Source organism: Lepisosteus oculatus, chromosome 3, assembly GCF_040954835.1.
Source record: "Lepisosteus oculatus isolate fLepOcu1 chromosome 3, fLepOcu1.hap2, whole genome shotgun sequence".
In the NCBI taxonomy this organism is placed as follows: Eukaryota; Metazoa; Chordata; class Actinopteri; order Semionotiformes; family Lepisosteidae; genus Lepisosteus; species Lepisosteus oculatus.
The window spans coordinates 34,888,081-34,905,811 of record NC_090698.1 but is presented as its reverse complement, the minus strand read 5'-3'; the positions used below and the strand labels follow the sequence as shown (position 1 = coordinate 34,905,811).

The following is a 17,731-nucleotide window of genomic DNA, read 5'->3' as shown; positions in this document are numbered from 1 at the left end:
ACTTCTCTAATGCTGTATAGTGTGACTGCTGTACATTACCCAGGTGGGAGCTATATCTAAAGATTAAATCTTTCTAGGTCATGAAGATTAACAAGCACTTCAAAATACACTATTCGTGCCTGCATTAAAGTCGTCTCAATATTCATTCTAACTTACATGTTTTAAAAAGTGTTTATTTTACCTTATAGGGTATATTTATATACTTTGTGCACATCCTTTAACAGCTGGTTTAATGCCAGTTCGGGAAAAAAATCTTGAAATGTTCTTCAGATAGAAAAGCAAATGAAAAAGAAACAATGTTTAAAAATTTTACTCTTTCAAACTGAATTAAGCAGTATTGGGAATCCCAATTAACCAAACAAAAGAAAGAAAAATTGTAAACAGGAAAATGACATAAGAATGACCATAGAACCCTCCCACCCCAAATGGTAATTTGTAAAACATATACAATGATCAGCATTGAAAATTGGATTTGCTTCCCATTTATGAAGAAAACAATAATTTTTGTCCTAGTTTTTTAAAAAATAAAAAGGTTGCGCACACCAGTTATTTCAAACAAAGCAAGTTGACTTGCACTGCCTGTTGTGAAGTCAGAAAGATCATTTTCCTGAATATAAATTGTTCATCCAGTGTTACCATGAAAATATATTGCAAAATCTAGGAAAGTAGCCTGTGTACAATATAATATTAAACTGAAAAAAATGCAGTTTCTATCCCCCCTTTAATCATCATCAAAGTTCTGTTGTAGAAGGAAATTTGCAGCCAAGTTCTCATTCTTCTCACAGGCAAAGTAGGCTTGAATTACAAGTCCTTCAGGGAATCCTAACGCTTTGAGCTGAAAGAGAAAGAAAGTAGAAGAGGTTAGTAAACTCAAATTAAGGTTTACATATTAAGAATTGCCCTACACTTGAACTTACAGGTTTACAATAGTGTAGTTTTCTGTGTTTATCAAAATCCATAAACAAGCAAAAAGCTTTGAAGATCATCTGAGAAATTACAAGGTCTCTTTGAGAAAGACTCACTGCTGGCAGCCTCTCAGCAGAGATGCTGATAGTGACTGTTCTGTCCACTGTTAATGACAACATCACCAAGCAATTCTGCAGCAAGGGCTACACTAACTACTAAGTAATCTGTAAGTTGGCTGGGAAAACGTCTGAGGTGAAAATTCGTCCATAAGGAGGACACCTTTAAAGCGGAGACGATGGCACCGAAAATTTTTTCTTTAAAGCCCTGGCCAAATACGAAGACAGTACGCACAGTTCAAAATTCAAAATGAATTAAAAACTACACATCCCAGTAAACATAGTGGTGCTTGTGATCCTTGCGTTTAACCAACGACACAGGGCAAAAATTATTCAGTCACATGACTTTGGTGCTGAGTTTCGAAAGCTTAACCTATAAGCTACAAAGTGAAATTTACAAACGATAGGCTACCTCAAACTGTCAGTTACACGACTGTGTACGTCGCTTAGTTATGGAGGCGGGAAAACGACCCCCCTCCCTTCCCTCTGGGTGCCTGACTTCTTGCCATCTTTAACCATTATGTGTCCGAATCGCAGCATAGGAGAGAGAGAGTAGGAATAGACACGTACAGAAAAAAGTGAATCCCAATACAAATATATTTTTGTAGTAAGGGTGAACAAAACATCAGTATTTACCTCAAGTAATTAGTGTAAGATTTATAGTTGAAATCTGAGCCCAAATATAAAGTTACAATCTCTATAAACAGAGCAATGTTGGAAACACTTTTTCTGAAGTGGAAATACTAAAAGAAAACAAATGCTTTTAGACATCTCAAATCAGTTTCAGTCAAGGTCCCCAAAACGAAAAAGAAAGAGTGTTTACATGGAATAAGTTAGATTTATAAGCAATCTCATTTCTTATTCATTTAAACAGTGAAATTTCAGCTGCAGAAGATCGCACCAGAGATAGCTGTAGCTCTTCTTATGTTCAGGAAAGGGTGAATTAAGCCTTGTCAAGTGCAATAACTTTAGTGACCAGTAATAAAAGTTTAAAAACTGTGCATTGAGCAATGTTAAAATGCTGGAAACCTCACAATTAAAGAGGTCTGTAGGACAAGTAACAAAAGATATAGAATACAAGCTTTTTTAGTCTGAGTCTAAAATTCAGTCTAAAAAATTAAGGCAAATGAAAATGTAGGATGTTAAAGTGTTAAAGATGTAAATATAAAAATACAAAAATGCACATGAGCAAAACATTTTTTAAATGGAGCATGTGTTGCACTGAAATAAGAAAACAGGCAAAAGCCATGACCAGACATTGTGAAGAAGAGGGATGCAGGAACACTTGCAAAGGCTTAGATATACCAAAAAAAATCACAGCTGTTACAAAAGATCACAGTGTATATTTTGTCGCAGTTGTTTGATCTGATCAGTATGCAAAGCCATTTGTGACAAACAAGTATAGTTTTGATCTTTTTTTTCTGAACCATGGAAAATATGATCATGTTTCTCTATAATAATAATAAACTTTATTTTATATAGCAACTTTAAAAGCAGCATCTCAAAGCAGTACAATAGGTATATTGCTTATAACTGTTTTTATACCTTTTACACAGGAGATGTTATAGGCTGCAGAGGAAGATGAAGTTAATGAACTCATTGAATATATGCAGTTGAATGTTTACATAGATACTGAAATAAGATTTTATTTTAGATTTTGTGAAGTTGCTAGTGTTGAACTGTGAGGCACATAAATTGAAGGAATGGGCAAACATAGCTGATGCTGTTACATGGAGCTACACCTTAAAAAGCTCCTCAGCCAAAATGTTGTTTCTTTTCTTCTCTTTTTATCATGGAATAAACCTTTACTTGTTCCTTTGCATCTTCTGTTTCCTTAAGCCAGCACTATAAAATAATTTATTCTCAGTGAGATGCTGCCATCTCATAGTGGATTTCTATCAATGTGTATAGAGTACCTTTTTAAATCTTCAATCTCTTTATCCAATACAGGGGAGCTGGAGCCTATCTGAGCAAGCAACGGACGCAAGACAGAATACACCCTGGACATAACGCCAGTCCATCACAGGACAGACAAACACACACACACTCACACCAGGGCCAGTTTTCCCATTAACCTACTGTAATTGTAATTAACCTACCAGTGTATGTCTTGTAATTAACCTACCAGTATGTTTTGGACTGCCAGGGGAAATCAGATCAGCTGGAGAAAACCCACATGCACCCAGCTAAAATGTGCAAACTCCACATGTATTATACCCCAGGAATTGAACCTAGGGCCCCAGCGATAGCAATGCTGAACACTACACCACAATTAGAAATTATATTAATAATTCCTAACACTTATATAGCACTTTTCTCGACACTACACTCAAAGCATTTTACAGGTAATGGGAACTCCCCTCCACCACCAATGTGTTGCATCATTCTGGATGATGCACCAGAACACTCACCACACATCAGCTATCAGTGGGGAGGAAAACAAGAGCAATGAAGCCAATTTATAGACTGGGATTATTAGGAGGCCATAACTGATAAAGGCAATGGGAAATCTGGCCAAGAAAGACACCTAGTCTTTTCGAGAAAAGCCCTGGAATTTTTAATGAACACAGAGAATCAGGACCTCGGTTTTACATGTCATCCGAAGGACGGCGCCTTTTTGCAGTATAGTATATTCTGCAAAGGAACAACTAACGGTTTATTCAATGATGAAAATAAAAAAGAAACGTTTCAGCTGTAAGAATATTAATAATTATTGATTGTTAGCAAAACATTTTAAATTATATTTTACCCTCATTTTGGATTTTACTTATTTTCTGATAGTCAGATTTAACGTACATTTGAATAATGACTTGTAAATTTCCAAGATGCGGAAAAGGGGGATGGTGCAGTGGCTCTGTGACGAAGGATCTGTGCCTGTGGCTGGAAGGTTGCCGGTTCATATCCCGCGATTGGCAGAGGAATCCTACTCCATTGGGCCCGAGTTATGGAATGGTGAAGTCAAAGCCCAGATCTTAACGCCATAAAAATGCTGTTGGGGGTCTTGAAGCGGGCAGTACACGCAAGAAAGCCCTCAAACATCACACAGTTGAAGGAGTTCCGTAAGGAGGAGTGGGCAAAAATCTCTCCAAGTCGATGTAGGAGACTGATGGACAATTACAAGAAACGCCTACAAGAAGTGATATCTGCCAAAGGGGGCAACAGCAGCTATTGAATCTATTTCAGTCACCAGCTTTTTTATCTTGAGATGTCAGGAACTCTTATGCTGTGGGTTTTTAGGGCCGAGGCAAAATGTAAACTGGGCACCAGGAAATGCTATCGAAAAATGAAGTAATAAAGCAGGATTATTTATTATAAAACCATTTGACAACACAGCACATGCATTTCAATGTGAAAACGCTTAGACTGAAACTGTTAGTAATATTGTATGCCCAACCAAAATCATATTAATATCACATATTGCAATATTAATATGATAAACAGTAGATATTATATCCTTATATATAATATTCTCCATTGTATTAAAAATTACAACAGATACAAATATTAAAACAAATCCAAAATATTTTAAAACAGAAGTAATTAATGCTACTTTATTTCACATCTGCATGTGAAATCAGTGTGCCCAGTGGGTATTTTGTTTATACTACAAATTAGTCTTTGGGCATACTGTCAAAATTCTGTAAACCTTTGTTGAGTTCTCATGAGACAAAGGGGTTCATTTTGAAAACGCGTGCACTGCTTGCAAAGTATGTGATTCTGACAAACTAAAACAGCAAATTTTGCTAGAAGAATTTAAAACTGTCTGCCTGATGGTATTGTAACTTATTTGAATGAGGAGAAAGTTACCTTGTTATCTGGATGTACAGTAATTTAAACCTACATCCAAACCAACACAGAGGGGAGTTTAAAATAACATTTAAGTAATGGATTAAGAACTTACCCTTTCAATGGCTTCTTTTTCCTGAGGCGTTACTTGAATGTAATTCATGGGTCCTCCTCCAGCTTCAGCCACCACCCCCTGACCTGCAACCTCCTGCGCAGGCTCATTCAGCATTTGGATAAACTGCTCTTGGTGGCTGCTGATTTGCTACAGCATTGAAAAGAAAATCATTTTAGCATTATTACAGGTGAGTTTACTCTAATAAAGCCAAAGTTCTGAACTTACATTGAACTTGCATTGCTTGTCTCTAGTCATCAATTTAACATTGGTTCAAAACATTAAGTAAAGGAAAGTTTTCTTGTTGAAAATAGTTGCATAACATTATGAAAGATTAGCTGGGAGAGACGAAAGCAGTGAACAACTTTTAAGATGTTTAAGATGGTTTTTCCGAACTCATACATCAGAAAGACCACCGAAACTAAAATTATTCTGCAGCTAGGATCACACATTCTCCCTTCCCTTAACGACAGATTACTGTTCTTTTAAATTTTCTCCATTCATTGGAAGTTTAATTTCACACCTCTCTGCACCCATTCTGACTTCACACCTCTTGATTGGCCTCTTTCTGTCCCCTGCTCCCGCCTCTCACTCCTCCTCCCTCCCAACCTTTGTTCTCTCACTACTTTACCTTTGCCTACTGCCCTGTCTCTCTCACACCTGAAGAAGGCTCCACGGCCGAAACGTTGTGTTCTCTTTCTTCTTTTTTTCAGCATGGAATAAACCTATTACTTGTTCCTTTGCAGCCTACGCATGCTGACGCAGCTACCCACCTGAACTTTTAAGATGCTAGGGATATCAATTTTGGCAAATAACTTATGCAAATTAGCTACTTTACTAGAACAGCTTCTCATCTTATTTAAGAATTACCTGACAAAGGATTACTGTTTACAAAACGTAAACAAAAAAGCTCCAAAAGTAAACAACTATTTACAGATTTTACAATGCGAACATCTTTGATGGCTAAATCAATGCTGATAATTTTCTATAATGCAAATTTTGTTAATTTCTGTTAAAATAAAAATACCTATTTTTCAGGGTCTGAATCATTTTGGAGTAAAATCTGATAACCATTTTAAATGATACCAACATGGATCAGGATTTGATAGTAGCATCAATCATTGTATAACAGTTTAGGTGGGTAGCTGCGTCAGCATGCGTACAACTCAACTCATCAACTCAATCAGGAACTCCCGTAGTAACAACCGCATTCCTTTGGTGCTTCCCTACAACCCCAACACACTTCCTATCCTCAGGACTATTAACGACAACTTTTCCATCCTACAGGATGATCCCTCCATTGGGGCCTTCTTTTCTGACCGCCCCATCATCTCATATCGCCGATCACCTAATCTGCGCAACCTTCTTGTTCACAGCTCCCTTGACCGCCCTCAGCAACCATCCAAACCAGACACTTTCCCTCGCAATAGAGCTCGCTGTAACATCTGCATCTAACACCACATTCATTCAAGGCCCCTCAGGACAATTCCGGATCACCCAGATGGCATCTTGTACCTCCAGCAACCTTATTTACTGTATCTCTTGTAGTAAATGCCCAGCCATCTACATTGGAGAAACAGGAAGGAGACTCGGAGACCACTTCAGAAAACAAGTCAGGACTGTGAAGATTAAAGATCTCTCCAAACCCATTGTTTCTCATTTCACCTTTGATGGCCATGACCACTCTAATCTCTCCGTCTGTGTTCTCAAAGATGGCTTTCATACATCAGAAAGACTACAGAAACCAAAATTATCCTGCAGCTAGGATCACACCTTCCCCCTTCTCTTAACGACAGACTACTTTTCTTCTAAATTTTCTCCATTCATTGGAAGTTTCATTTCACACCTCTACACCTATTCTGACTTCACACCTCTTGATTGGCCTCTTTCTGTCCCCTGCTCCCACCTCTCACTCCTCCTCTCGCCCAGTCTTTGTTCTCCTGCTACATTATCTTTGCTTACTGCCTTGTCTTTCTCACACCCGAAGAAGACTCCACGGCCGAAACGTTGCGTTTTCTTTCTTCTTTTTTTTCAGCATGGAATAAACCTATTACTTGTTCCATTGTATAATAGTTGAAACTTGTTTAAAATCTAAAAAAGGAATGAACTCTCACTCCATTCTGCAGTACCTGTAGTAGTTGAGGGTTTTCTCTTCCTATCTGCTGCAGTAAGGCTGGAAGCAAAGATGGGTTCTGTTGAATAATTTGTCTCATCTGCTGAAACTGAGGTTGGTTCTGCAAAAACTCCAATGGATTGGCTAGGAAGACAACGAGATAGCTCTTAGGTAGGCCTTCATTCATTAGGGCACTCTGGATTCTGCTGCAGTGTCTAATACTGTATTAATAAGTTAAATATCACTTCAATTACTCGGATGCTACAAAGCTCAAACTTTGGGTCCCCCAGCTAAAACATGGAATTCAGCTTTATTTTAATAGACAAAATACCAGACCTTAAATTTAGGAACTCAATTAACATATCTGCTAATCCACACCATGTCTAAAGATTCTTAATGGAATTTGAAAATGAAAAATAGGAGAGAAACAAGAGTACACTCTAAATAAAATGATCCCCAAAGCACTTTTCATACTTTCAAAAACATTGCCTTGAGAAAAAGCCGCTTTGGCTGAAGCACCCCCCTTTAACTATCTAAATTAAGGAAAAAAATAGTTTTACACAACAAAATATAGAATACATCATTTTAGAGTCAAAGTAATGCATATAGAAAAAAATCCCTTCACTGCTGAAATTCTGCTTCCATGTAATATGTAGTTCCAACTATAAATGCAGGAAAATGACAGAAGTAGAATTTTAAAAGCGTAGAATATAAAGTAATCAAGAAAAGGCATGGAAAGAAAAATAGCCTGTTACAATTTTATTTATATATTGTATTATTTGTATTCTAACAACAACAAGTAGCAATTTTCAGTCTGGCTATCATTTTGTGCTACTACAAGAGCCCAAAAAGAAAAGCTGAACTGACTATCAGAAGATGAATCAGAATGTTTATGTTTTAATTTAGTTTTTAGTCAAAAGAACAAGTGACTGCTTACGATCTACCATTTTGATGAAAGACAATGGTGTGTTATTTGATCAGCCAGTCACACATTTTTAAAGAATTTTTAAGTAATTCTTATGAACTCAGTGACAACAGAAACCTCAGTAAAAAAATCTATTAACTTTTTGTTAATGCATTTTTAACCATAATGACATGATCTAATATGCATAAGAGATGGCAGACAGCAAAGAGAGCAATATAACAGGTGCTCCAGTACAGAGACAACTCACCCTCTGTGGTTGGAGTTGGCTGCACAGACCCTGTGGTGGAAGGAGAGGACAAGGAACCTGTGATGGAAGAAGGAGTACCAACCTGAGGCATGACTGGGTCAGCCACCGTATGGCTCTCTCTCTCTGCTGGAATACCCTAGGGGAAAGGCAACATAGCAATGAGCACACTGCAATCAGGGAGAACAACCGTACTGCTTTATGTAAATATCTTATTATGCGGTACCAGTATCACATAAATACACATTCTTTCAGAAATTAGAAATCCAACATTTAAAAACTGCAGAGTTTTAAAAAAGATTTTTGTAAGGGATTCAGAGATTTCAATACTTTGCAGAAATTTGGCCTTGTATAGCCTTGTTATCTAGATTAAAGAATGGCAGGAAATATTGTCTGGCACAGTTTTCTACATGACATTCTACATGACATTCATGGAAAAAAGTAGACATTGCAATGGGGTAGGATGGGGCTGTGTATTCGTTACACCACAGATGGCACTATATTTAAGTAAAATAATTTTGTCAAAGCTTTAAACATTTAAATACAAATACAAAGAATGCCACAAAACTAATGGTGATGAATATTTAAAAATGTGTTATTTCAAAGTTACTCTGATAAAAAAAATATATTTTTTTAGGATAACCACATGGGTTGATACCTTCAGACTTTTATCTCAGGTGTTTAATAGCTACTAGTTGATTAAACTGAAGAGCTGTAGGCATACAGGTGCAATGATTAAATAAACTGTTTCAGATTATTTACATAAAAAGAAAAGGGAAGCATAGCATAAACAATGCAAGTTTAATAAAATTAATAAATTATAAATAGTTATTGCTCATAGAGCAGGGGCACTAAACTTACCGTAAGAAGGTATTCAACAGCTCTGTCAGGGTTATTAAAGCTGGCTCTTAGTGCAGCAACAACCTGCTCTCTTTCATACCCCATTGACATGATCTCGGTTACCATGTTTTCATAGGACTGTCCTGTCACTGTAAATAAAGGAAGTGAATTATGAGGGAACAAGCTCTTTCTACACTCCACAAAAGCCCAAGATGCCACATGTTCCAGCTCCTCAGCAAATGTTCAATGGGGCTCAGGGCTGGAGCATATGTCTTGCATAGTATACCTGTCAATGCAAGAAAGATAGTTACATGAGCAGCATGAGGACATTTTCCACTCCTCCTAGAATACTGTAGTGTCAGGTTGAGTTAGTGGGAATGGCTGCATGCAAAAAGTTCCAAGACATATTATCAATGCAGAACTGCACAATCATCTTGCCATTAATAACCGCTACATACAGCAATCAGCACACTCCTCTCAGGGGGAGCAACTGTACAATGTCCATTTGGACCTCTCCACCTACAACCTTGTGCCATATGGTCTTCAAGACCACAACGCTGAAGTGTCAGAATGTATGTCTGTAATGTGAACACTTCAAATTCAGTGCGTTGATTTAGTCTTGTGTACTTTATACACAAAGCAAATGTTCTCACAGGAGGTTTCGTGAAAACACTACAGGCGTGCCAAAATCGTTTTCTAACTTCAAGCTAACTTTACCCCGGTGTTTAACGCTGCTATGAAAAATAAATCTAAATGGTGAGAAAGCTATGCTTAAATAAACTACACTGCTGCCGATATTGTAGCAACAGACAAAATGAAACGCTTGGAGTTTGTAATGTAGGGATTCCTATATATCTTTAGTGGTTTAATTAATAACAAAGGCTTTCATATGGAAACATTTTGTCACTGCGCATAACAATCGTAGAAAGAACCCATTAGCCTAGTTTTTGCTTAAAAAAATCACGCCAGAGAAAGTGAAGTAGCATTAACTAGCAAAGGTATTTCGCAGACGTAGGCATAGTACGTTATTCAGGCTTTATGAACCCTAATAATAACCCTAATTTGCCCAGGCGAGAGTTCATAAAGCCTGAATTACGTACTATGCCTACATCTGCAAAACACCTGATCATTTACTCTAAAGATTTCAGTGCTTTGTGTATATTCTAATTGCAGTGGGGACAGGGTGCGTGGGGACAGATTTAGCCTGAAATTGAATTGGGGATCTGTATGCTTCACACCTGAAACATTTTCTCTGAAAGCGTTTTCCCCTTTAGCTGATCTTTTGCTGCCTACGCATGCTTACACAGCTCCCTAGGTGAATTATGATACTTGACTGAGAAAGCTTTAGAGAACTTAACATTTTTATTATCAACAAATTGTAAATATGATGTTTACACTGGCGTTAATTTTTCACTTAAGTGTATGGAGGAGTGTCGTCCCCCCCTCCCCCACTTAGGCTGGGCAAACAATTTTTTTAATTTTTAAAAAAGAAATAAAAAATTAGATGATGTGTTCCTGCTTAACTTAGACATTGCATGACTTTAAAAGCTATAAAAGCAGGTTTCGATAGTTAATAACCACTTTTTATGCGCTAAAAACGGGCGATTTTTCTTCGTCATAAGATCTTTCTTGGAAAAATTTCTTTATGGATTGTAAGAAACTGAATTGCTTTAACAAAATATATTTACAAATCCTTTCACCTGGTAATCTACCTGAATGCCCAACTATCTGAGAAAGGATTATCCTTTCAAAGCAGGAGTGTATTGTACTTCCTCTTGGGATCAAACGTGGAAAGATTAGATTGTAATCGTTTTTATATTTTAAATACATTTTAGAAAATTGTAATCCATACTAAAAAGTTGTATTTATTTAATACAACTTGATAAGTTACATTAATAGAGATAAGAATTCAAGTTGATACTGTTTAGAATTTTAATCATTTTAAACTGTATTACAGCATCTTACACATGAAAAAGTCAGTATATTTTATAAAAGCAAGATTGCTCAGTTGGACAGTAGAAAGCAAGTATGTTTTTTAATGTTTGTAATCACTATTCTTGCAAGTACAAACACAACTGGAACGCTACAGAACCCTTAACTGACAATTCACACTAGCCGAATATAGCTTTGTCAGTCTTCTGTGTAAGAAAATCATGGATTTGAACATCATTAGGTGCTGTTTTTAAAAAGCTGTTGAGTTAAGAATATGAATATGAATTTTCCTGCTGAATGAAAACAGGAAATAAAGAAAGGGTTTCAGAAGTCAAACAGACTGCACTGTTCTGCTTCCTATGGTTCTAAGCCGTATTGAGCAGTATATCTTGTGTTGTGAACGTGTGTACACAGTGGTCCATCAGTGTTTAAGTTAGTGCATAATTATGCATCGATGAAAAACCTGAGGTTTACAAAAAGAGAATTATTTCACTGTCTTATGTAGAGGCTGTGAAACATTTCACAAGTCAAGGTCTTTAAAATGCGTTTTGTGATATTTAGAAATACCAACAAATTCAATATATTTATATTCAATATACAGTCAATTATATTTATTATCAGTAATAAAATCAGTAGCAGTTTGGAATTATTCCTTGTTATTAATAAATGACTTAGCTTCAAACATGTTGTGATATAAAAAATGTCAATATAGCATCCATAATATTTGCTATTCTAGTTTTTCATTGAAATGTTTGTTAAAAGAAAACTCATGCCGATAGCTGGGTTTGAATGCCAGACCTCAAGACATATAAGGCAGACGCTTAAGCCATCATGCCACAGCCGGAGTCATGTGGAAAGCAGTGAAACATCCGTACATATCAATAGAAATTCTTATACTACTGGTTGTGTTACAGTACATGAATATAATTATACCGTTATTATATTCCCTGTTAAGCAAATTCTAAAAGTATGCTTTTGTTTACGCCAATAACAAGTGAATTCACAGAAAAGGTTAAAACACAATCACTTTTCACAAAGTATATAAACTTAATATGGTCAGAAGGAGCACATAAAAACGTTTCCAAAATAACCACATGTGAGACTTTGATGCTTAAAATGTTTAGGGAGAAAGTGGAATACTGGTGTGTATTTTTTCTTTAAAATACCAATACCAACCATATACAGTTTACATGAGATGTTTATGTTCCTAAATTAATATCGTTTATGAGCATGTGAAAGGCATGGTGATACAAAACTTACTTGGTATGATTGGAAACAAATACGTGATCGGATCAACGAAATTCTGTGGTGTTACTTTTTGTCAATGAAAAAATAGTCTTTTTGTTTACAAAGACGATTACAAAGAAATTGGACCAGGGTTTACAGCTTGTCCAAGGTCATTATTAAAACTATTAGTAATATCTTCAGTAAAGACTTTGATGCATAAAATATTTCTGCATAATTAAAATATTTATGATAAAGGTGGTAGGTTGTGTACTTTTTGTCCAACTGAGCAATCTTGCTTTTATAAAATATACCAACTTTTTAATGTTTAATGATTAACATGCTGTAATACAGTTTAAAATTAAAAGTCTAAAGAGTATACAACTTAAATTCTTAATTGGATAAAGATCGTTCCTCAGCGGTGATCGGGATTTGAAACCGGGTGTTTTCTGGTGACAGTTCAAATGCTGTACATGAGAGGTTAAGCTTTATTAGCTCCAGCTGGTGGTTGTACAAGGTGATTCTGGATACTATTAATTTAATTTGCATGTAGTAAAATGTGGTATGACGTGATATGATGCGTTATGATGCGACACACAGTGTACCTCGCTCGTTTAGAATGGCTGCATCTGTAGTTTTATGCACAAATGAATGGCCCTTCCAATAATAAAAGTACACAAAATGAAAACATATACTACCCATAAAATTAAACAATTCTGACACATAGTAAATATTTGTTAACATCTGAATGGTGAAATCTTAGGACACACATACCACCCCTTAGCTTATTCATAATCTTTACTTTTTTTTTGCTACTGTCATAACCATACGACTTTCCTTCTCTACACTACTACTTTCAGATGCATTGGGGTTTCATGCCATACTGCTTTTCAAGGCCTTTGAATTAATCAAAACAAAAGTACAGTCAAAAAAGCAGCCATGTCTTCACTGAAACTCTCAAGGTAACATATACAAGACAGAGAGGGGATTAACAACTACTAATGGGTATGGTGGTACAGGAGTCTGGGATGAATTACTCACTAGTGCACTGTAAATGTTAATCATCACTTACCTGGATTTAAATGACAATTTTTGCTTTATACCCAAGCATCTCATTCACTTTCCTTACCCATATTGTATTGATATGGACATGGAAGTATCTACAAAAGTGACCAGATCCCTTCTGTGTAGCTTCCTGCAGCTCTGAATGACACACACAATATACGGTGGGCACACACTATTACTATGTGCGGATTACTTTGAACGTATCAATGTTAAATTTTAATTGCAAATTCATCAACTAATTCCATGACGAAGTCTTTCAGCAATTGCTTTGCCGTTACTTGTTTGGCCCTGTAAATTTACCGTGCAAACTACATGGAAATCTGAAACCTCCTCGTACCTATGACTAGACTCCAGGGGAATAAAGCCTTTTTTTGGTATAGCCACACGGCTATGGAATTTAGACTTAGTCAACAGATAATCCAACAGATTAGATGGCATCCTCACATTTGTAACCTTTCTTATATCATTGTGTAATACAGTTATTGCAAAGTCTTCTGTACAATAGAGAGTGGGCACAAAAAGCAGCTGTCAACTACTGGTACTTAAAAAAAAGTACCAATACATTAATAATTACACATTCAAAGTTCTAAGAAGCAAATGCATGTTGGAAGTTCAAACATCCACTACTACTTTCAGGACTTAATAAATATATTAATGTCTAAAATCTTTTAGTATTCTTAGTTTCACACTTAGGAAATTATTCTTAATTCCTTGTCTGATTAGTCTTTTATATTTTAAACACTTGTATCTTGTAACTTGTAACTTTCTACTCCAACTGTTGTGAAAGTATGCAGTTCTGCTTTTGTCTATTTATGTTGAATTGTCAACATATGTTATGTTGACAGGCATAACTGCCATATGTCAATGTCAAATCCCTTTTACAGACCTTACTGTATAAAAAGACCACTCTGTAATACTTCTTTGAGTCTGTCCTGAAAGAGCTAGGCTCCCATATGCATATGTAATAAAGAAGACTTCTACTACATGGACACCCAAATTGCTGTCATTTGCTTGACACAGCATCATAGAAAATGCTTACCAAGAGCAGAAGTGGCCTCCTCAAAAATGTTAACATTTCCAGCTGGATTTGTAGAGCTACAGAAAAACAAGAAAAATGATGTTTTCATACAAACCCATTCGAAAACACCATTACCAAGGAAAGTTTCAAAATTGATAAAATTGTGCTGTTATTCTCTTTTTAAAACACAGACAATCAAGAAACTAAAATAAAAGTCAATTTATGATTAGAATTTGGATTCTTGCAAGTAAAACAAAAGGCCAAGCAATTTTCAAATCTCTACGAATTTATTTTATTAAATGTTTTGTACAGTTAATACTGAAGAGTGACGTGATGGATAGTACATGCCTGATTCTCAATACCTGGTTAGAAGTGAATTAGTTTAAAGTGAAAAACACACAATGCCATTGAACCTTAAAGGAAGAGCACATTCCTGAAACCGAAACTTGCAATACTCCTTCAAAATGTGCTTCCTTTTTTAAACTAATTCATTGTAGCATTAATCATACAAAATAAATAACCTGCAGAAAGCTAATGATTATAATTAGTACCTGATGGTAGATGTTGTAGGGTTGTCTGTGGCTGCTAGTGGTTTATCCTCCAGTTGTTCAAAGGGTTTGCCCCCCTTTTCTGCACTGGTTGGTGCAGCAGCTGCTGATGCAGGAGGTGGAGGGGCTGATATTGTAGCTGTAGCACTGGGAGATATAGTACTTATTGTGTTGGTAGTAGAGGAAGGCTGGGCAGCAGATGGAGCTGCCTTAGGCTGCAAGACGAACTTAAAATGAGCCATCAAAAAATTTAACAAACTTCCAATACGCTTATCCTCCCTAAAAAAGTTGATTCATTTGGACAGATACTTGCATACTCAGCATACGTGATGCTCATACTATGGATCTTCTGTCCTGGTTTGCTGTTTTGGAACCAAAGAAAGGGTTAGCTGCCAAACAGTCTAATTAGAGATTTCAGCCTTTAAGGTCAAAAGAAACTCGAAAACCTGCTGAAACACTTCTCATCTATTGCAAGTACAGAGGAAGCTAGGCCAGAGTTCACACTGCTGTCCACTGATTCATATGCTTCATTTTCCTTTCAACAGTTTGAAGAGACCGTGCTGAATAAGCGTAGTGGTGTATACACTGAAATGGAGAAGCTACTTCAAATAGCCATGGTGATACTAGTTGCAAGTGTGTTATGTGAATGTGGATTCAGTGCTCAAAACAGAATTTAAACAAAATTCAGAAATTCACTGAAAAACACAAACATCACAAAATCAATGCTCATTTCAGAGCTTAGGCCTTCTTGAGGATAGTTTAATTTCAACACTGCAGTTATGAAATGGAAATGAGGAGGAAGAGAGAGAGAATAGGGAAAAACTAAGGAAGACAGTGGGGAGAGAGAATAAGGAGAAGAACAATAATGTTTATAGTTTAGAGCGAGAGAGCACCTGAGACAGATAGAGAAGAGAAAGCACGAAGAAGAGAAACACTGAGAAGGACAAAAGTTTTAGTTATTTAACCTTCAATGGAGAGGAGGATGGCAATGAAAGACAGATTGACAACAAGGTAGGACTGCATTTACAATGAACATATGCAGCTCAGGTTGCATATTATTTCAACACACGAGTTTAGTATATTAATATCCCCCCCCCAAGATGCTTAAATCCCCCATGAGCTTTATTTAAAGGGGGAATTCCCACTTATTTTCAAAATGAAGTTCAAGACCTGCAACTTAAGACAATCCATTTTACATGTGTGATTTCATAAGCAAATGGTGTCACACACCTCCAGCTCAAAAGAAAAAATACAGAGAATTAAACCAGATAAGAATTGACTGAATCTTCTCGGTGGTGGAAACACATCTGATGACTGCACAACATTTTCAACAAAGATGAAAGACCTGAGTTGTAGTACCATCAGCACAAAAACTTATAGCAATTCAAGCAGAGTGGCTAACCTACAACCACACAGTAGGCAGTCACATAAGTGGTAATCATGACTGAAAAAGCACTTCCCTACATAAGACAATCTAACCCATTTTATAAGTAAATGATGTTGCGCACCTCCATTTCAAAAGAAAATACCTAGACTTAAACCAGCTAAGAATTGACTGTCTGCTTGGTGGAGGAAGCACTTCAAATAACATCAAGATCAAACTTATTTTAATCTATAATTCATAAACCAACTACAACAGTTTTATTAATTTATATAATGATATATTTATTACATAATATAAAATCATATATTAATTTTAACAGTTTATCATATATGTATTTCATATGTAGGATCTCACATGAATGCAGCATTTGTATCACTGATTTTAGAGTAAAATGTCTTAAATTAGATCTCTCCCAGAAAAGAGTGGATTGCTCTGTCCAGGTGAGGGGGAACAGAGGAATAGAGGAGGAGAAACAGTGGAGTTTAAGTACCTCAGGGTCTTTTGTTTACAAGGATAGAGGAGAGGATGAGATTAACCAGCTGCTTGGTGCAATGACTGTAGTAATGCAGACATTGTACAGAACAGTGGTGGTGAAGCAGGAGATTTTGGACAAAGCTCTCGGTCTTCCTGTCAATTGATGTCCCTATCCTCACCTATGCTCATGAGTTTTGGGTAATGACCGAAACAAAATATATGGGTGTAAGTGTTGGAAATGAGGTTTCTCCATAGGGCTGCTAGCCTTACTCTCTCTGACAGGGTCAGGAGGTCCGGGAGGACCTTGGGCCTTTGGATAGAGCTAAGGCCATCAAGGTGCTTCAGGCATCTAGTGAGGATGCCTGCTGGGCACCTTACCACTGAGAAGAGACCCTGGAGCAGGCTCTGAACACACTGGATTGATCTCTAACTGGCCTAGGATTGCTTGTGAATCCCTCAGGAGAAGCTGGAGACTGTTGCTGAGAAAAGGGGGGTCTGGTAATGATGAGCAATACCCTTTCAGAAGATCCCTACTACTTATAAATGAGTTCATGCAATAAAGATTCTAACACTAATACATATTTTTTCAAACTGAAGATAAACACACAGTATTCTTCTAGTTATTCTTGTTGGTAACTGTAAACCCATGAAAACGTTATTTAAGTCAAACAGGTACAAGTCCAAGAGAACCAAATCGTCCTGAAAGACGCAATCCTTCAAAAGTGAAAAGCACTTTACAGCTTTATTAGGCAGAAATAAACCTGGAACACAATCTGTCAATCCATCTCCAAATTTATCCTGCTCACCTTTGTCACCATGACCACCACAAAGTTCTTTTCATCAATCTTGTATTCCTTGAGGGCTGTATCATCATTCAGGATTTTACCTAAAACAAAAGGGAACCTTTGAGCAGGATATAACAAAAATATTTTATATGGCACCTTTCAAAATAGCTTCTTTAAACTCTTTACAGTAAGGAAAAATAATGATTGAAGATAGCACAATAAATACAAGGGTTTTGAGTGTGGTAGAAAATGCAATAGG

The 17,731-nt window shown here is 36.6% G+C and overlaps 1 protein-coding gene across 3 annotated transcripts in view; it reads right to left on the bottom strand.

Moving 5' to 3' along the window:
* Positions 1-294: 294 nt before the first annotated feature.
* Positions 295-17,731, bottom strand: part of rad23b (RAD23 homolog B, nucleotide excision repair protein) — a 49,752-nt gene continuing 32,315 nt past the window's right edge. For 2 of the 3 annotated variants that reach the window (XM_006626997.3, XM_015337282.2), the window contains 8 exons: positions 17,494-17,573; positions 14,833-15,044; positions 14,303-14,358; positions 9,064-9,191; positions 8,206-8,341; positions 7,050-7,177; positions 4,924-5,070; positions 295-835 (listed from right to left, as the gene is read on the bottom strand). In XM_006626997.3, the coding sequence (XP_006627060.1) occupies positions 722-835; positions 4,924-5,070; positions 7,050-7,177; positions 8,206-8,341; positions 9,064-9,191; positions 14,303-14,358; positions 14,833-15,044; positions 17,494-17,573 (1,001 nt within the window). In that variant the 3' untranslated portion in view covers positions 295-721. Of the gene's footprint in view, positions 836-1,434; positions 1,532-4,923; positions 5,071-7,049; positions 7,178-8,205; positions 8,342-9,063; positions 9,192-14,302; positions 14,359-14,832; positions 15,045-17,493; positions 17,574-17,731 lie in introns of all 3 variants that reach the window. The other variant, XM_015337275.2, reaches the window with a different exon arrangement.